A 21,220-nucleotide genomic window follows, 5' to 3' on the forward strand; every position below is an offset into this window, starting at 1 on the left:
TCAACGATATATCATAAGTGGTACTTATTTTCATTGATTCCAGAGTTATAGCCAAATAAAATTTTAATTAATGAAATATTTGGATCATTCTAGAGGAAGGCCTATCGGTTCATTAATAATTTTAGCCTCTGATAGAAAAAAATTACAATAAATAATATTCAATAATAACAATAAAATAAATATTTAAAAAAAATCAAACGTTATTAGTGAAATAAAATCTTATGTACTTTCAAAAACGTGCCGTAATTTAATAAACGTACAAGGAAGTCAAGTGGCCACATCAGATTTTTTTAGTTTAACCCACCGGGTTAGTCTAGTAGTGAACGCGTCTTCCCAAATCAGCAGATTTTTTTTTTTATCCTTCAGGACCACCGTTAGGTATTGCTTAAGCGGATGAGATGAATGACTTTTAACGTGTGAAAATGCCCATGCCTAACCGGGAATCGAATCCAGAACCTCCGGATGAAAGGCCGAGACGCTACCACTCGCACCACGGAGGCCACCAAAAAAAAAAAGAAAAAAACAGCTGATTTGGAAGTCAAGAGTTCCAGCGTTCAAGTCTTAGTAAAGTCAATTACTTAAATACGGATTTGAATACTAGATCGTGGATACCGATGTTCTTTGGTGGTTGGGTTTCAATTAACCACACATCTTAGGAATGGTCGAACTGAGAATGTACAAGACTACACTTCATTTACACTCATACATATCATCCTCTGAAGAATTATCTAAATGGTAGTTACCGGAGGCTAAACAGGAATGGAAGAAAGAAGTACATTGTTGCCATGGGACTACTCATGCAAACAAATTTGTGGTAAGGAAGTGGCCTTCTGTCGATTGCGGTTAGGACATACCAGAGTCACTCACGGGTATTTCATGTCAGCAGTACGATGTAACTGCCGCTTGACTGTATATCACATCCTTGTGGATTGTGTATGTTACGCGGCCTGGCGTCGTAAATTTAAATTGCCCAGATACATTCTACGAATCCTGGGTAATAATAAGAAAGTTTTAGATCGGATGTTAATATTCTACACAAAATTTAGTATTGTGGTGTTTACAGTGGCGGCTCGTAGCTAAAATTAATGGGGGTACTGCTAATGAAAATTTTTCTGGGCATTTTCACGGCCATGTTTAAAGTTTTCTGTAGAATGAAAGATCCGAAGAAATGAATCAAATAGAATAGCTGGAAGCAGGATAATAATCTACTTCTACACTTTATCACATTCAAGAATATGATACATATATTTTAAACAGATTGTGCTTAAAAACAGTATTAACTGAATAAATAATAAAATGTCAATACGGATAATATTTTTTTTGTAATATTAGGTAATAACTTAATAAGATGTCCGCATAAAAACACCACAGTCCAATGGTATTTAATTTAAATTTCTATGTACTCAGAAGCTTTACTAATTAATTACCTTCTCTTCGCCCTTTCAGCGTGTTTTTGGACAGATTTGGCAAAGAGCATTGGCTTTCCGCCATCTTCTGATCACTACTGAAAAAACAACTAAACCACTTTCATATTCCTTCCACCGACTAAACTAGCAAAGGGAATGAACAAGAAACGTCCCATACACACGCGGAGTAAAAAAAATTACCTTCCACCAGCAGACTAGGGTCGGCACTGCGGAAGCGACTATAAGTTTTTGTTTGTTTACTTTTTTAGTTTTTAGCATAGTTATAATTTTTGTTATTTTCATGTTATAATGTTTTATTTTGGACGATAATAACGCGGAAGCGTTTTTCACCTTCTAAAAGAAAAAAATCTTGGAAATGGCAATATCACTGTTTAATTTGTGTAATCACCATAACTTGATCAGCAATAGCTATTTGAATCTTGCTTATTGCCTTTACTTGCAATTCACTAAGTTTCTGAAAAACTGTAACGGAGATTCTCTAATAATCGTTCAATCATTTTGAACAGCAACGAAACACTATAAGCATATTCATGTGTTTTACTTTCATGGCTAATAAGCAGCGAATGGTTGCAATGGAAACAAAACTATTTTGTACCCAAACATAGATACACAACCAATATGAGTCAAAATATTCCACGAGAGCCCTCTACCGCAATATAACGTGTTACCTCAATAAAAAGTAAGATCGGCTACTTTTTGAATAAATCCTCTACAATATTTAATTTTAAAATAACCAAATTAAAGTAATTTATTTTTTAGCAGAAGAATTAATTATGAAAAGGAAAGATAGACCACTTCAAAAAGCACACATCACAATCAATTATTTATTGCAAAAAAATACATAGTGGTATATCTATCAATTTTAACCTAAAATGTTGCTTACAAATAAAACTGAAATATTATTCTGATATATCATTCTTAGAAAATTAAAACAGTTTTTACTGGTAAATTCAAATATCCAGATAGTTTTTTAAGCTTTACCTCAGTTCCAACTAAATTCAGTCAGTAAACTAATATTATTATGTTATGAAACTAGGTTTAATTTCCAAAAGCCGCCTAGTACAATTTCTTAGAGGTTAAAAGACAACAAAAAGAATGTCAGTAAATTAGTTGATAATAATCTTTGATTTGGAAATAATGGAGCATCAGGTGATAATATAAAATTTGTTCTAATTAATTTAAGAAATTCAGTATTACTAGTTTTTTTAATCATATATGAAAATTGAACATCGTTTATGATGTTTTGAAAAATTGTAGTAACAACGGTGTATATCTTCAAACTCTCTTGTATAACACGTTCTAAATATACCATTTCTTTTAAATCGTGAAAGGTAGCAGATCTGTTAGAATTACCAAATATTCCATTAGGTCTTCCAAAAATAAATAAATTATTAAACAATGCAATTTTTGTTATATTCAGTTTATTATAAGGATACTTTTGTTAAATGGAAGTTCATGTCTGTGTAAATATTTGAGTTCCCATAACAATAGTTATTTTCCCAAAAATTAGCAAATAAAATTCATATCAAATGAGTACATACACTTCTGAATTGGGTAAAATTCCGTAAGAAATATTCAAAAACTTATGATAATATTTTTGATCATCAATGAAATCAACTATCTTAAACCGAGATTAATAATTAACCAATTTCTATGAAATAAAAATACAGAGAATGCATCAATTTCTGCTTAATTCCAGTTCCCTTTGACTTGTAAAGTGTTAAACAAATAAAAAATTGTCATTTTTTTAATTTTATGCAGCATTTCATTGATTTAGTATTTGAACATAAATTAAATAAAAATCTATGGTAAACAGTTTCTGAAATAAATTAGAAAACAAGATTACACTCCAAAAAGGTTTATGATCTTTATGAAAAGATTTTCAAACACTCAACATCATCAGCAGACATTATGAAAAGGAATAAATAAGGAATATGTAAAACTGTGAGCAAAGTTAAAATAAAAAACGAAATATAAACAATTTAAATATGATATAAAATTCATATAAAACAAGAAATTTTAGGAAAAGTAAAAAAAAAGATTGCTCAGTTATTTTTAGAATATCTAAACTATTTAAACCTGTAATACAGATTGATCATCTTGACTTAATTCACGCTTCCATTATAGGTTGAGTATATAAAACTTATTTTAATAAAAACTTAAACATCATGAACATTAAACGAATCAAAGTTCTATCCCTATCCAAGAACATAATTTTAAACATGGGTATAAAAATTTAATCTTGTTATGATTGAAAACTTTCATAATTCAATTTTCAACAAATTTAAACTTCAAGCTGAGGTAACATCAGTTTAATTTCAATTTCATACATAAATTAAATGTTTTAGTTGATTTGGTTTAATTTTTTAACAAAAGTTTCAAAATGAAAATGATCAAAAACAGGAAAACTATCTTCCATGTACATCAACCAGACTTGTGGAAAATATTGAAATTCTTTTTAACTCATATTTCTATGTTTCCAAATTAGGTAAGAACCATGATGGGGGTTACCTATTACTGCTCCATCTATTTGTTTATAAAAAGGACTATTAATTGAAAAGTATTTTATTTCATACATAAATCTGTTACCTTATGTAATCCTCTATTTTAAACAAATAAGACTGGACAATTAACCAATCCATCAAAATCTCCACTGTTTGTGTCACTGACATTTAATCTTTCTTGAAAAAATATAAGTGTATATAAAAGTTCTGCACTCTGACATGTGGAAATATTATACTATCACTCAAGAATTTTCACTGCTTTCACAAATTACTAACGTAACTATCTAATCAGAATAGGAAAATAAACTAGTGACATCGCACATTCACTTTCCAATAGAGCAGATTACTCTTAACATTCACCGCCCTCACAGATTACTTATGTAATCTGTGACATCACAGATTACTTATGTATTCTGATTAGGTAGAATCAGAATAGGAAAGAACTAATGACACTGCATATTTGATCTCCAATGCAGCAGATTACTCATATCATCCATCGCCCTCATAGATTACTACCATTACTATCTAAGCAATATAGGAAAATAAATCAATGACAATGCGGGGTATTCCATTTTAATTCAACAAATTATCACTATTTTTGAAATTGATGACATTTGGTTTACTCCCTACTTCATAGAGATCAAAAAATATGTTTTTGGACAATTTTTTTATTGAGTAATATCCTATTTTCTAACTAGCCTACATATAAAAACAGCCATTTTCATCACTGTTTCCATGAGCTGTACAATTTTTATTTTACATCGTATAGAGGGTGAAAAAGGCTTTTTGGAAAGTGTAGAAATGGACTTCATCTTAATCTATTCAAAATTCATTTTGTTACATAACCAAATCTTGTAATCTTTATTGAAATTATGTTTACATATTGTTGTTTTTTCAAATTTTGGGCCCAAAATAAATACTGAAGGCCTTCGGGTAACAGGCCTGTTTTTTTACCTTTTAATTCTTAGGTACAAGTAGTACTTATAAAAAAAAATTGGACTGTTACTGAGTGTTCTTCATTAAAAAAAAATGGCTGCCAAATTGTAAGATTTTGAAACTGTCCCAATTGATGGGCCAAAAACTCACTTGTGGACAAGTGGAAAAAATCTGAAATTTTTACAGCAGTAAGTACTCTTTATGTTCTTTAAAAGCATATAAAATATATTTTGTTACTCAGTGGGGTCGACGAGTTATGAAGCCAAAAAACCCCCAAAACACCATTCCTTCTAGCCATAAACAACATATCCAAAAATACTGAAGTTATGTATTTTGTTTACATTATAAAAATTACAACTAAACTCATCACAGTGCATGTATTGATAATTATTAAATAAATAGCAATTACAGAATGATAAATAATAATTACAAAATTATATGGAATTCAAATACATAAAAAGTTTTTCAATATAATTTTACCTTATTTTACCCCTGTTAATGGAAAATAAGATGTTAATGATTAAATCTTGCACTTTTTGATAAAAAAACTTAACTAACATAACTTGATGCTCCTGCTATTTTTTTATTGAGTAGAACTGAGATTAGTACTCATTCATCTTTGGCGAAAGAGTAATCTTACACCAGACACTACACTTATAGTAATTTGGCTTAAGAGTAATTGCGGTATTGAAGAGTGAATGTGTGTTGTCATTGGTTTTGTTTTTATTGGCTTTCCTATTCTGATTCGATAGTTATGAAAGTAATCTGTGAGAGTAGTGAATGTTAAAGAGTAATCTGCCGTATTTAAGACTGAATGTATGTGTCATTGTTTTTGTTTTTATCGGCTTTAACATTTTGATTAGATAGTTATGGAAGTAATCTGTGAGGACGGTGAATTTTAAGAGTAATTTGCAGTATTGAAGTGAGTGTGTGTTGTCATTGTTTTTGTTTTTATTGGGTTTAGTATTCTGATTACAAAGTTATGGAAGTCACCTGTGAAAGTGATGAGGAGTATTCCATTTTAATTCAACAAATTTTCAAAAATATTATTGCATCACCATTTTTGATTTTGATGATATTTTGTATATGGTAACTACTTACCTTGTAGTGGTCAAAAAATATAAAGAGTGTATGTTATATAGTACATACACACTGTTTATGTATATATAGTATGTATGAATATATCACACACACTATAATAGATATATACTGTTTCACAGGTAGAAATGCTTCAAAAGATCACTTAACATTTAAAAATAATTTTTCCTAATATTCCTAAAATTACTGCAGTTTATTGAATAGTTTAAAATTACTGATTAAATCTATTAACTTTAGATATGAATTTAAGTCGTCTATATTTGATATTTGTTTTGTTTCGGATTGGCCATATTTTAAAATCATTAAAGTTTATGAAATTTTAATATCCTAGGAGTAAAGATTCAAAAAATGTATAATTATAAGATGAATAACAGAGTGAACTCTCATATTTTTATGTACAGCACTGTGTATATTTGGGTGATACAACAGTTTTTAAAAAAGATTTTACAGTAAGTACTTGTCAATTTACAAATCTTATTACCTAATATAAAATAAGTTTTTGCTCTGAAAAATTGTGTTGTGTTACTGTTTAGAATGTACTTAATTTTAAATGGAAGGCAGAATTACAGAATCATAATTTATCTTATCTGTACCAAACTCTTATGCTGATTTTATCTTATACTGGTCTTCCTGATGGAGTTGCAATTTCAGTCAGGCATGGTATTTTTGATATGCTACAAAATCTCATTTTCCGTATCCTATGCACAAGCTTCAAGCTTAAGTGCGATATTATAAAGCAAAAAAAAAAAAAAAAAACAATCTTTACGAATTAATGAACACACAGATAGAATAAAAAGACAGTGATTGGCATGAGATGTACAGTTTACTGGTTATTTTTGGTTGCAAAAAGAATAAGCGTGTTAAATTTTCATAATCAGTGAAAAGGCAGTAGAAAGGCAGTAGTTAATCAGTGTAAAGACACGAACTAAATTATAAGAATTTTTTTTACATTATCTTTTTAATGTATCTTAGTCAAGTGCAGTTAATTTTTGTGATTAAGTGGTTGTCCAAATTCAATTACAATACTAATTTGATAATTTGTTATACTCCACAGCAGCGTAGCAAGGCAGCAAAGTGTTCACAGAAATGATAATGGCTCCCAAGCCTGAAAAAATTCAAGCTTCTCATTACAAGGGTTAAAATTTAGTATATAATAAGAACTCAAGCTTTTGTAAAGAATTATAATTTTATTTTATTAACACTAATATTTAAAACCTGTAAGATAAAGTTTAAACAATCAGAGTATAGAGCATACAATACGCAATATTTTAATTAATTGATAAAATATGTGTATTATCCACTATGTATTTTAATATTATTTTATCGATTTTCTAATCTTACATAAACACCAGTAAGTGACTTTAATGTAATATGCATACCAAGATCAATATCTGGACAATCAATTGGTGGACAAATTTTAAAATGTCTTAAAATCCCACTAATAGCAACTTTCAGTTCAAGCATGCTAAATTTTTGACCTGAAACAAAATCATTATTAATCATCATATTACAGAAAAGCTTTTATTTTTTATATTATTTATAAATATTAGAATATGTTTAATAAAGATTTTATATTCCCTGAGTTGTATGTATGTATATATATATATATATATATATATATATATATAATTTACTGAAATTAATCTTTTTTGGATTGATATTATTCCTCCGTACTGTTAAATTATATTTTAAGCTCTATTTATATAAACCACTAGTACAGAATTTTGAGATAAGACATATCTTACCTAAATTTTATCATTAAAGTACTTTTGTGGGATTCTGCATCCTCAGTCATGATCAAAATATTTTATTAAAAAGAGTTTGATTAAATATTTCAATCATGACTGAGGATGCAGAATTCCAGGAAAGTACCTTAATAGTAAAATTAAAGTATATGTTTATCTCAAAATTCTGTACTAGCTGGTTTATATTGTCATAAATTAAAATAGTCATTGCCATAAATTCTATATTAATAGAATTTAAAATATATATATATATATATATATATATATATATATATATATATATATAAATATATACAATTCTGTTGATCACATTCTATTTTTTTGGAATTATGCCCAGTAGTGTGTAAAAAATAAACAGGGAAAGTTTTCTTTTTATAAATAGCATGTTATGTATTGCATAATATATATTATGCAATATATATATTATGTATAGCATATTGTTATGTATGTTGCTGTATTGTTTTATACCCTTTAAAACAAGACTATGTTTGAAGAATTCAAATTTCCATTTTATTTTTAATTACTTATAAAAAAAGTTATTCAAAACCAAAAATGAAATTACTTTTTTTACAAAAAAATCAAATATGAAAATCATATTAATGGCGTTTTGTGAACTTCAATGGTGTTTTGGATTTTATCGGGTTAAGATTTTTTGTTCATGATTTTATTAATGTTTAAGTGTTATAATAATAATATTTATTATTTACTATACATTATGCATTTATCCTGTAATTTAATTCATTTTCTCCCTAAATAATTACATAGACATATTATTCAATATTGCAAAATGAGTTGAGAATCCAGTAATCAGTTGTCAGCAGTTTGTGCTTGTAAAGACATTTTTCACAAAATACTATCGTAGATTGAATTGTTGCTTATGATCAATTTTGTTTGATTAACTGAATGTATTAAAAATTAAAATGATGAGATTTTTTTACAAGAAAAAAGAAATACAACAAAAATGTATTAGTGGGCAGGATGCAGTTTTGAAACAGGCTATCATGATCATTAGATTTGTTCCAAATATGATTTCTTGAGTTTATTATTTATGATATAACAAATTTTCTTCAAAGTATTTCTTTACTTTAGATATGTTAAAGATATTGAAGTTTTAATGGTTAAAATAGAAAATGTATAGAAAAATATAGTAACTTGAACCACCTGTGTAAGTTGTAGGATCAAATATGGTGTAGTGGAATATTGAAAAGATTAATTAATGTAGTAGTCTATTTCAATTATTATACTTTATAAAAATGTTTTTTGTTGATGAAAGGTTTACGCATGTATATAATATGTTGGCATATAAGTCGCCTTATATCTCCAGAACTATTTGACCGATTTTCACCAAACTCCTATGTATTACTCCTGTATTACTCCTATGTATGGGGCATTTATGTCATTAAATTTTCACTTAAAAGGTCAAGAGAGTAAGGCTGTAAAGCGAGGTCATCCTCAGTATCTCCCTAATTAAGATCTTACTTTTCTTACACACATGTGGTAAAAAAAAAAAAAATAATAATATTTCCGCAAAAATGTTTTCCAAAATCGCATCCGCACCCCAAAAATAATCTAAATAATCTAGTGGCTAAGTGGGTATACTTCGTCATTAGTACCTCTCACCATAAGGACCGCTAGTGTCCTTATGGTGAGAGGGGGTACTAAGAGCGAGGTACTACTGAGCGAGGTTGATCTTCAACGTGTTCTCGGCCTTCCAGAAATGCGAAAAACTTGTGCACTTGATAAGCAATGTTCCCCATAGTCCTGTTTCAACTTTTCAAAGGTCACACTCACGGATTCCCCAAGACAAAACTGGATTGCAAAACGTTGCTCTAAATTCCGATGCTCCATTTTTGTAACACACAACAAAAACACAACTTCACTGATGGCGCTGTCAAAAATAATGTGTTGGCTGAACGAAGTTGAAACTCGTAATGAGCATGTGGAAGGGATGAACAAACCGGTTTAGCACAGACCGGTAGACACAACGTTGCCAGATTGCTTGCAGTGTTACCTATCTTATTACTTTTTTCACATACCTCGTATATATAAGAAAGAAAAGATGTTAAATGTAGATAATAATATAACAGTTTGGAATGAAAAATCTAAAATGTGGGAACCAGCTGTCATTGTTGACAAACATAGCTGTCCAAGATCCTATTGGATTAGGGGTAAAAATAATTAGGTTAAATTTAGAAATACTTTTCATACTAGAAAATCTTATAATACTGTTATAATTGTGATTATGAGTTTAATGATAATGTTATTTAGAATATTGATCACTAAATTTTCTACTAGTTCTAAGAAATGATTATTGATATAATATGATTAGTGTTCTAATGGTAGTAATGGCAATGATAATGTTCATGGAAAACATAATGATAAAAATATTTTACCTCCTAAAAAGTCAATGTCCAGTAATGATGTTAAAGGTAATGAGTATATAACAAGGTTGAGTAGAAATGTTAAAAAGTGTATGCCATTTGATTTGTAAACTGTAAAAAACTATTTTATAGCAATTTGTTCGATGTTTTTTATATATATTTTTATGTTCTCTTGAATTTGGAAAGGGAGATGTTGAGTAATGTGAAATTTCAAGTTATATAATTGTATTATTGATATATTGACTAATTAATAAGGTTGGTTGAGAGTGAAGGCTAGTGGTCAAGCCAGCATGTCGGACATCAAATCAAGTTGTAAATTTGTTATCAACTGCCTGTAATCATACACGTTCTTGTTGTTTATCAACATTCTGTATTTTATTATAATTCGTGATTCATTAAGTTATTTAACAGTTAATTTTCTAAGTCTAAGGTTCTGAGGTTCAAATCCTAGTATAATTTAGTTGTATTTATATGGATTTGAATACTAGACAGTAGATATCGATGTAATTTGGTGGTTGGAATTCAATTAACCACGTGTCCCAGGAATGGTTGGCCCGAGTCTGTACAAGACTACATTTACATGTCATATATATATCATCCTCATTTTATAGAGCCATGGGAGGGGGGTTACTTATTGTTCACTAGTTGAACAGATTGCAATGTATACATTAGCAAAATAAAAATAATATGTAGTGGAATAAATATAAAATACATACTTAAAAATATATATTTTTAAATAATTTATATTATAAAATTTCTATCTATACTTGATACAACATAATTCTTTTTTTCATGATACTAGTACCTGTCTGCTTTTCATCTCTTTTTACTTTGTTTATAGTTTATAACTTTACTATCTGAATAATAAAATTTAACATCCTTTATTACATTATAGTCATGAAGTAAGACAGTTCTTTTATAATTTATTGGTGTAATAAAAATTAATTATAGTAGAACATATTTCAAAAGAAATTTAGACAATCTTACTGCTATGGCAAAATAAGTTGAGTAAGTGGACTTTTATAGATCAGCAATATTCAAATTCCTTTATGTAGGATGATAGTTCTTTAGCCCAATTTACATAGTCTTTAGACCACCAAGCTATTGGTAGTCATAAGGCCGGCAGTGTGGTGTAATAGTTAGCATGATTTATATTAGTTCAGCTGAATTTGAGTTCTGTATCCAACAAAGGACTAGTATGTTTTCATCTGTCACGTTATACTCCCCAGCTTCCTTATTAAAATGCATATGCAGTATCTGAAGTTTAAATAATAAAAATGAATCAAAATTATCACACAAAATTATTTTACAAAGAGCTTAAATCTATTTTTTTTCTAACTGAAAAATATTTGTATACAATTTTAAATTGTTTTCCTTCTCCGATAAGAAGTAGTTAAGAAATCTGTAAATTTAGGATTAGTTTTTCACACATCTGTTTAAAGCATTATTAAAAATTTTGTAAAATTTAGCTTACCTATACAGTTTCTTGGTCCAGCACTAAAAGGGCAAAATGCATATGGATGTCTTGATTTAGAAACATTTGGTAAAAATCTATCTGGATTAAATACTTCAGGATCAGGATATAAAATTGGATTGTGATGTAATTTGTAAAAGAAAAGCAATGCTGTACATCCTGTTGGCAAGACATAACCAGCTGAAAAATAAAATAGTATATATTATCTATGGAAAAGTATAATTTCACACTAATGGAGATGAGTATCTTAGTGGGAGTATTTTATTAGGTATCTATTTCTATGCTGATTTTATAGATCAGTTGGATACCTCCACACTACACATTTCTGGGGATAGATGAGAATTTTCTGTAAGGAAGCCTGAATCTCACCACTCTGGGCTCTTAAGCATCTGGAAAAAAACAATTTGTTGTAGGATATCTCTTATGCTAGTCTCCATTAAAAAAAGCTAAACACAGTAGTAGGACTTTCCTGCCAAGCAGCTTTTTCTGATGCACAGCTTACATACACAACTTAATTGAAAATATTTATCATTTCATTTACATATAATAGTTGTTGTTTATTTAATTCAGAAATTCTAACTAAAGCACATGCACATACTGTATTTAATTTGTGTGGGTGTGGTGATACTAATGGCCACTTTAAATACTTTTTTATACTTTAAATATTATTCATTCATTCATTCATTCTACTGTTCACCTGTGATGTTAGAACATATAAGATGACTACAGCAGCTGTCAATGCTACGCTAGTGCTCCTTGTGGTGAGAGGAGGTGCTAATGACACACTATACCCACTTAGCCACTAGTTTATTTAGAAATTTTTTGGAGTGGGCGTGCAATTTTATAAAAACCTTTTTGAAAATATTAATTTTTAATTGTTAACAACCGTGCCTAATAAAATTAAGACCTAAATTAGGCGAGATGCTGAGAGTGATTTTGCTCTACAGCCTCACTCCTTTGACCTTTTAAGTTGAAAATTTAATGGCATCATTGTCCCATATATAGAAGTAATCTGCCTAAGTTTGGTCAAAATTGGTCAAATAGTTCTGGAGATGTAAGGTGATTCAGGGTTCAACACCTAACACCAAACACACACAAGTACATCTGGAAAATCTCCATCTGGTTTTTTTGGGTTCCTTAGGTGTAAAAACATAAAGATCCCGTGAAAACTGCATATGCCCAAACTGGACTGATTACAATACTTTCCCTTCTAAAGCTATAGCGCTAGACAGGAAAGTAAAATCCAATCCAGGATTAAGGTACTTATTGGGGACATCTGAACCTCGTAATTTTTCCTAATATAGTACACTTTGTACTACAATTATACATACGATTATCTGGACTGAAAAATATATAGTACTCATGAAAACTTAAATCCCTTAAATATATTAATTAATTATTAAAATTATTATATAATATAAAATTATATTAAAATATATAATAAAATATATATTAAAATTATTATTTAATATATTAATCAGATTATGTGGGCTGATTTTTTTTGTTATCCCTTGTATTGTTGCTATTCATCTAAAGATTTTAATTCCTGTTGGCACTGCAATAATTCGCTACTGTGCATGTGAACACTATTGAAAACATTTGGTTTTATTATTACTTGCTTTATTTTAACTAACAATGTTTTTTTTTTATTTTTCCAGTAATTTTTTTCATGTTTGTCCTCAAATCTTGCATCCTTAATTTAACATACTTCCTGACATCGACGTCTGATGAAATTTTTTGCAGTTTCTAAGGTCAGGTGACATTACAGTATTTTACCATTACTTTTGCAAACATCCTTCTGTTCGGAGGGTGGAAATTAAATGTGTGGTTGTAAAAAAGTTTTTGAAATCCAAATTAACCTACTAATTAAACTCATGCAATGTATGATAATAATTTGATTGAAGTAAGTAGTATAAAGCAAGTTTTTAAAAATTTTTGTAATATTAATTTTAAGTGATTTTTATTATGAAGAAAAAGGAATTTATATTAGTCAGAATTAAAGAAAGGTGTTCAGCAATAGATTTAAAAAATTTTATGCCCTTTATTTTTTCTTCCATGAAATGTTTTTGTCATGAATCACTAAACTGATTCAGTAATTTACAGTGTATTTCTGGTTCAATAAATTACAAAAAAGTTACTTCTTAAAGGGGAAGGTGAGTCCCTAATTAATAATCTATGAGAGTTGCTACAAAAAATATACACTTAGATTTATTTCTTTATTACAGCAAAGAAATAAAAAAAATTATAAAAATGTTTGCCAATAGAATTTTATGGAACTTTACTGGAAAATGTTCTGAATTTTCATCTAAGTTTATATTTCCTTATTAACAAACAGTTATTTTTTGCTATTTATTGAGTAGAATACATTTCAGTATACATTATCATGGCTGAAAAATTTTACATACAGCAAATAAAATTTGTAAATAAAAATCTTCTGCCAAAAATATTTTTCAAGATTTTGACCAATTTTTTACATCTGAGCCTTAGATAAATTTGATGCCTGAAGAAACACCAGGTAATTTTTAATGTGCAAAATAGCATCATCAATTAGTTTTTTATGCGTGAAATATATTCATTCATACATTAATGAATTAACTTGTTAATCAGTTTTTTCACATTATCATTTTTCACAACCTGTTTGAAAATTAGCCAAACATGAAACAAATTTTTTTTGTTATCACTTAACTTCAATTTCTGTAAAATTACTTTAAATACTTTTTTTAAATTTAGACCCAGTATTTAACATTAATTAAACATTACTTCAGTGATGTGAATTATAGTGATTGATTTAATATTCAAAATTTAACCGTATAACATCATTTTGAAGTAATGATCATAAAAAGGTTCAAGTAAACTGAAGTAAAAAAAAAAACATAATACAAATAAATTTGAACTTAGATAACATTTTTAAAATCGGTTAGTGCTTCTGCTTTCACTTTGAAAATATTTTACTGAATTGTATAATGATAATATTTTATTGAAATTAAAATAATGTATTTTATTCAATGTTAATATTTTGTAATTCTTACATGAAAGGTGAACATCTTCTGTAATTTTTCGAGAAACAACTGGAACAACAGTATATAATCTCAAACTTTCTTTTATAACACATTCTAAATATTTCATACTTTTTAAATCATAAAATGTAGCAGGTCTGTCAGAGTCTCCAAATATTCCATTGAGTTCTTTAATTACTTTATCCTGAAATAATTATTTTAATGTAGTTATAGAATTCAATACCAGCTGAAGATGTTAGGGCTGTATAAAGCAAAATAAATTATATATGAATTTCTAGAGGAGAAAAACAAAATTAATAATTAGAAGAGACTATAATGCAATCTGAACTTGCCAGAGCTTTGAAAGATTTAAAGAAAAATTAAGGAGTAGGAGGAATTGATGATACACAGCCTAAATTACCATCCTGACTAACAGGAACCGCTTTGCTTAATAACATATAAAATGTAAGGTACAGACGTGCCCTCATTTGGAAATAATCTTTCCTTCAATTATTACTTTTTGAATACAGTCATATCGTAGGATGTGACCTGTCCAATTAGTTTTTTTTTGTATTGTCTTGGTTATATTCTATCTCTCATTTATATTTGTCAAGATCTGATCATTAGTTACTCTCTCTCGTTAGTTGATACCTAACATTTATATTGCAAAGTTTCAACATTAATGAGCGGTCTATTATAGGAATAGTGTACTTATGGACATATTAGAAAACTTCTTATCCTACAGATTGAAAATATTGAAGCCTAATTTTACAACAGGATGGAGACCCTTCACATCTTGTAGAAGTTATGTGGGCTGTGCTCAACAACAGATTCCTAGAAGACTGGATAAGCAGGAAGCTCCCATCATTTGGCCACTGTGATTTCTTCTTTGGGGGCTGTGTAAAAGAGACATCATACAGCAAGAAAAAATCCAATCACTTGACCAACTTGTACCAAAGAATAACATCAGCAGTGAAAATTAATCCTGCAGACATGCTCACTAGAGTGTAGAATGATGCAGGTTATCAGTTTGATATCTGCAGCGCTGTAAATGTTTCTTATATAGAGTTACATTAAAAGGTAAAAAACTTTCATTAGGTACTTTCAAAGGTAAAGGTTTTTTACTCTCATGTAATAAAATACATATGTTTGTAATTCTACATGTAATAGAAAGTAAATTTAATTTAAAACCATGAATTATTTTTTCAGATGCCTGACATATATACAGAGTGTATCACAAAGTTCTCCCGCAACTTTCATAGCCTTTTCTAATTGTGAAAATAATGGAAAAAGATCATTTAAACATAAGTTCTAAAATGCTTTGTTTTCTAGTTACGGCTAGTGAAAGATTTTTTTTGAATTTCAGCTACCTTGGTGAATTGAGGTCATACAGAAATTTTTAGAACTTTAATTAAGGAGCAGAATTAGTGATTCTTTTGATTTTTGACCTGAAAACTGATTAAAAATAGGTCTCAGAACCATGCCTGCAGTAGTTGCTGAGAAATCTGGGGAAAATCAATAAATTAGGGTAAAAAACACTGTTTTTTATGTTTGACATACAATAACGTTGTTAAATGGGTAATAAACACATAAAACTTTTAAACAAAACTTGTAGAGATTTACTTCTGAAAAAAATAGTATAAATTAAATAAAACAAAGAAAAGTAAGAAAATTGAATTTATTTAAAAACTCTACATTAGATCCAAGTGCATGATACGTACCAGTTTATAATAAATGTTTAAAAATGAGCGCCATTTTTAACACATTTCTTGACATGCTTCTGTACTGTTTTTGTTGCTCTTTTTAGTTCTTCAGGGATGTCCTTAAGTTGCTCAGCCGCATCCATAATGAAAACAATTAATTCCTTACAAGAATATATTTTTGTTTTGTATACAATGTTTTTCATCCATTCCCAGACCCAAAAAAAAGGCAATAGATCAGGTGGTATTGGTGGCCAGGAATGTGGATCTCCATGACCGATTCATTTCTCAGGGAAATGATGAGTGAGTGGAAACGGAATAGAAAAGTAGGGAGGAATTTGTATAATAACTAAATTTATGTTTAGCTAAATATCTTTCATCAGCATTAGTATCTAAATAACAACATAAGAAATTGTAGGTGAATGATCTTACCTGAATTTCAGGATATTTCATTAGACAGTAAATTGTAAAAAGTAATGCTGCAGCTATAGTTTCAAACCCCTACATAAAAAAAGAAGGAAATTTATTATACTTTTATATTGTTAACATGTGATTTTTATTGAAAAATTATAAATGAACAATTATTAAAAATATCTACAATAATAATTTACTATCTGTTGTTCAATTAATCATATTCTAGGAGCCATTTTGCAACATGATTAAATAAAATCTTTAACAAAACAAATATACCAACTATTCCTTGTGCAGATAAATACTCTGAATTTTTAAGTTTTTTCTTTTAAGTAACTGTAAAGTAAATATATGGAAATACTAAAAACTGCTTTGTTACATTAATGTTTTAGTAAACTTTATTTTTAAAAGTGTATCATCTATTTTCTGAATAAGTTGAATAGTTATGGTTTTGTTGTAGTGCAGATTTATTTTTATATTATCTGTAGCTGCCACTTTAAATGTATTTTATTTCATTACCATTCAGTTGACTAAAATTGTAAATAATGATTTTATGTGAACATAGGGGATGTTTAGATAGTTCCTTCTATTTTAAGCAATATTTTTATAAATCGCAACTTCTGTTAAGATCTTTATTTACAATTTTTGTAAGCAATATTGATTATTGTCAAATTATTAATTTTCAGCTATATTTAAATAATCATAGTTAATTTAAAAAAAAAAAACCACTTAAGATTGAGATATCTCTGAAATTATTCTTTCTATATAAATAAATGAAAGTCAAAATGATCTTCTGCTTTGTATTCTTATATTTTCAATTTTAATGAACATAATAATGAATCTCTTTGTAAAAAAATTGTTTAGGAAAATAGAATAGATATATATACTTACAGCTGCCATAAATGTATTTACTTGATACTTCATTTGCTGATCATCCATATTGGAATCAATGAGTAGATCCAGCAATGGAGATTTTTTTTTCTCACCTTAAAATCATTACTATTTTAATAATTTACTTATTTATTCATACACTAACAACAGGGTGACAGAATAATAGTTACAGTAATGGAACTTAATAAATTATGCAACATGTGAAAAATGACTGGGACTCTAATCTTGAATCTCCAGAGGAAAGGTTCAAACACAACCACCCCTGGAGATTGGCAGAATATATTAATAACAAAATTAATAATGTTTATTAGAAAATAAAGCCAAATTAGATGAACATTTCTTCCAAAATACTGCATAGAATTTAGAATTTACAAATGTTAAAATTAATACCATTAGGGTTCCTCATTTACATTCCATAAAAATTAAAATTGATTAGATTCCTTTTAAATATATCACTATAATAAAAAAAATTAGAATAGTGAACAGGAAAGTTAATCAAGAGAGTAACTTCTGGTATAGGCAGATTTAGTAATACTTTTAAAAATTATAGTTTTGAACAGATTCTATGATGAAAAATCTTTTATAAACCACATATACCACTAAGGTTTAGAAAATAATCAGATTAATTTAGTTTTTATGATTTTTCATGTGTGTAAAAAAAATTTGAAAGTAGTTTGTTTTCTCTACTGTTGTGTATTGCATGATATTCTTTTTTAGAAGAGATCATGAAACTTTAGATTCATGAAGATCAGTATTATTTGTATAGTAAATTTATGACAAATTTTGCTCCTCTAAACTCAGCTGAAATAATTATAAAATAAATTTTTGTTGAAAATTTTATAAAAGTACAATGGGGCTAAGGAAAAATTATTATATAAATACACAGGTGACTAGATATTGGACTTTACTTATAAACCGATGGTATAGCATGAATATGAACTTTCTGAATTGGAGAAAAAATCTAATAATCAGGATTGATAAAAACATTTAAAAATTAGATTACATAAAAAGTAAAATGCATGAGTATACTTTAACACACATATTAATGATACCGATGGTGTGCATGTTAGTGTAAGAAAATATTTTCATATTGTGCAAACATAAGCTGTTAATAAATAAATAAAAGTTTTATTCTGATTGGTTCGTTGTTAAAATTTATTAGTTGTTAATATATAAAATGAATTAAATATTGTTAAAGTAAATATATGAAAGGTTTTTAAATATTTGAATGCAGGTCAATTAATATTTAATAATGTAAAAGAACAAACCCTTCTTTTTTTTCTTGTTTAGCCTTTGGTAATTACCTTTCAGATAATACTTCAGAGGATGAATGAGAATGATATGTATGAGTGTAAATGAAGTGTAGTTTTGTACAGTCTCAGTTCAACCATTCCTGAGATGTATGGTTAATTTAAACCTAACCACCAAAGAACATCGGTATCCACAATCTAGTATTCAAATCTGTGTAAAAATAACTAACTTTACTAGGACTTGAATGCTGGAAATCAAAAGAACAAACCTAATTAAAACATATTTCACTTTAATTTGCAATTGAAAATTGATAAATATAAATAATATTGAACTGACCTAAAATTAATTCATCATTTACTTCTTCAGTTTTCTTTTTTGCATTTAGTTTTCTTTTACTGTTAATAACCTGAAAATTAATTTATAATTAAACTAAGTTTAATAGTAATTGACTAAAGAAGAAAGTTGATAAATATGTGAATTAAATAAAGAAAAATAAACAAGATTTTCTGATGGTATAGTATAATAATAAAGAAAGAAAATTACATCTGTTGGAGTGAGAAAGAAGCAAATTTAAATGCTGGAATTTATTTCCAAATCTATCAAATCTTTACAAATATTTAAGTTTGATGTTATGTATAACATACTTTAATATTTGAATCATATAAAAAAAAAGCATGATTAATACTATTTAAAACTATATTTATCCATTGTTTCTCTGGGAATAGATATTAAATACTTTTCTGAAGGAAATCCTCAGTTAAAATCTAAGCAAAAATGAAAGTTTCAAAAATTTCTGTTTGTTGAGAAAACAAAAACTCGATAATCTATTCCTTTTTTTGTACATAAATGAAAATTTAATCATACTTTTTAATTGTCATAATAAACAAAAAAAATCTTTAAATGTAAGTTAAAGATACCTGTACCTGTGCAGTAAAACTGTGTATAAAATTGAGTGATTGATAGAATTTTTTTCCTGTTGAGGAGAATTTGAAAAATACATCTGGATTCAACCAAGGCTTTAAAGAACGGCTAAAGATAGCTCCACAAACACTGTACACAAAAAAAAAAAATTTAATATTTGCATTATATTAGTAGTATGACTTTTAAGCAAATTAGTACAGACTGGAATGTGTGTATATGTATGCTCATGGAGTGTACATGTACACACTAAACAAAGTATATATTTATTAAACATTTAAAAAAGTTATCCCATGTTATTTTATGATTACATACAAAAGATTAGAAAGAATGTTTAAAAATTCATTTAAAATACTTGGAAATTGTACTTCTATATCATTTTTGAGTTAATAATATGGTTTTTTCATCAGGGGAATAGCTAAAGCCATTTTTATTATGGTTTTTGCAATTTTCTACAAGCACAATTTTGATATATTCTGAAAATGAGTTGTGTAATTAAAAAAGACAAATTTTATTTTACCAGTCAGATCAGCCGTCCAATTACAGAACTTTTAAAAGATGGATTTTGTGACATTTTTAGGAGCTTGACTGGGATTCAAACACAGAACCTTCTACATGAAAGACAAGTGTACAATTTTACAAATTGAACTTAAAAAATTAATGTTTATGATTATGTGAAAATTAAATAACTCAATGGATGAATTTTTAAAAATACTATATTATTACTGAAGTGTTAATATTTTACCCATCAAATTTAAAATGATAATAATCACCTAAGTAGGACTTAAGTTACTATTGTACTAACAACATCAGCAATCTAATCTAAAAAAACACATATTTTAAAATATTTCTGTGAAAATTTTGTCAAAAATTGTATCAAACCATACCCTGTGAGAGATTGAATTGTTAATTAAAATAAGCATGTTTGTATTAAATCTAGCTGATTTATATAGGTCATTGTAATCAAATTCCATCTAGTGGTTAACATATTTGTCTAAAACAGTATAAGTAATACTTTTCTAGATAATAACGTTTCCGTATTACAATTTTTTCCATGTTATTTTTATCTTTTTTTATGTTATTTGTTGTAATTTTTGTGCAGGTATATTATTTGTTTGTTTTTTTATTTTATTTTTAATTATCACATAGACATTGTTACAGGCACATATTCGTTAATCAATTTTTGTTTAACACCTTTAAGTTTTAAAGCATCAGCTGCCTTAAAGTGTTCAGAAGCTGAGCTTTATAAACTTGAAACCAGATGGACTAATAACTCCATTATAACAATTTGAATTCAGTTTATTTAAAAAGTAAGCCCCTTATGTTCTCACATTAAGCCATATAATCTCTCGGCTCTAAAAATGACAATTTTCAGAAACCTTTATGGCTTGCACTGAAGGATGCTACTCCAAACCAATCCCGTCCAGTAAAAACATCAAAAAGGGATAATCTATTAAAGAAGTAATGAGGAACAATTTTTGTTTTTTT

General features: G+C 27.9%; 1 protein-coding gene across 1 annotated transcript; it reads right to left on the minus strand.

Annotated features, from left to right (window-relative positions):
- Nucleotides 1-7,285: 7,285 nt before the first annotated feature.
- LOC142328277 (cytochrome P450 4V2-like) lies at nucleotides 7,286-17,596 on the minus strand. The gene is made up of 5 exons (XM_075371981.1): nucleotides 17,564-17,596; nucleotides 16,694-16,762; nucleotides 14,595-14,766; nucleotides 11,566-11,745; nucleotides 7,286-7,443 (listed from the first exon to the last, which is right to left on the minus strand). The coding sequence occupies exons 1-5, from the start codon at nucleotides 17,594-17,596 to the stop codon at nucleotides 7,286-7,288; spliced, it is 612 nt and encodes a 203-aa protein (XP_075228096.1).
- Nucleotides 17,597-21,220: the final 3,624 nt, after the last annotated feature.

This window comes from Lycorma delicatula, chromosome 7 (genome assembly GCF_047948215.1).
Source record: "Lycorma delicatula isolate Av1 chromosome 7, ASM4794821v1, whole genome shotgun sequence".
NCBI lineage: Eukaryota > Metazoa > Arthropoda > Insecta > Hemiptera > Fulgoridae > Lycorma > Lycorma delicatula.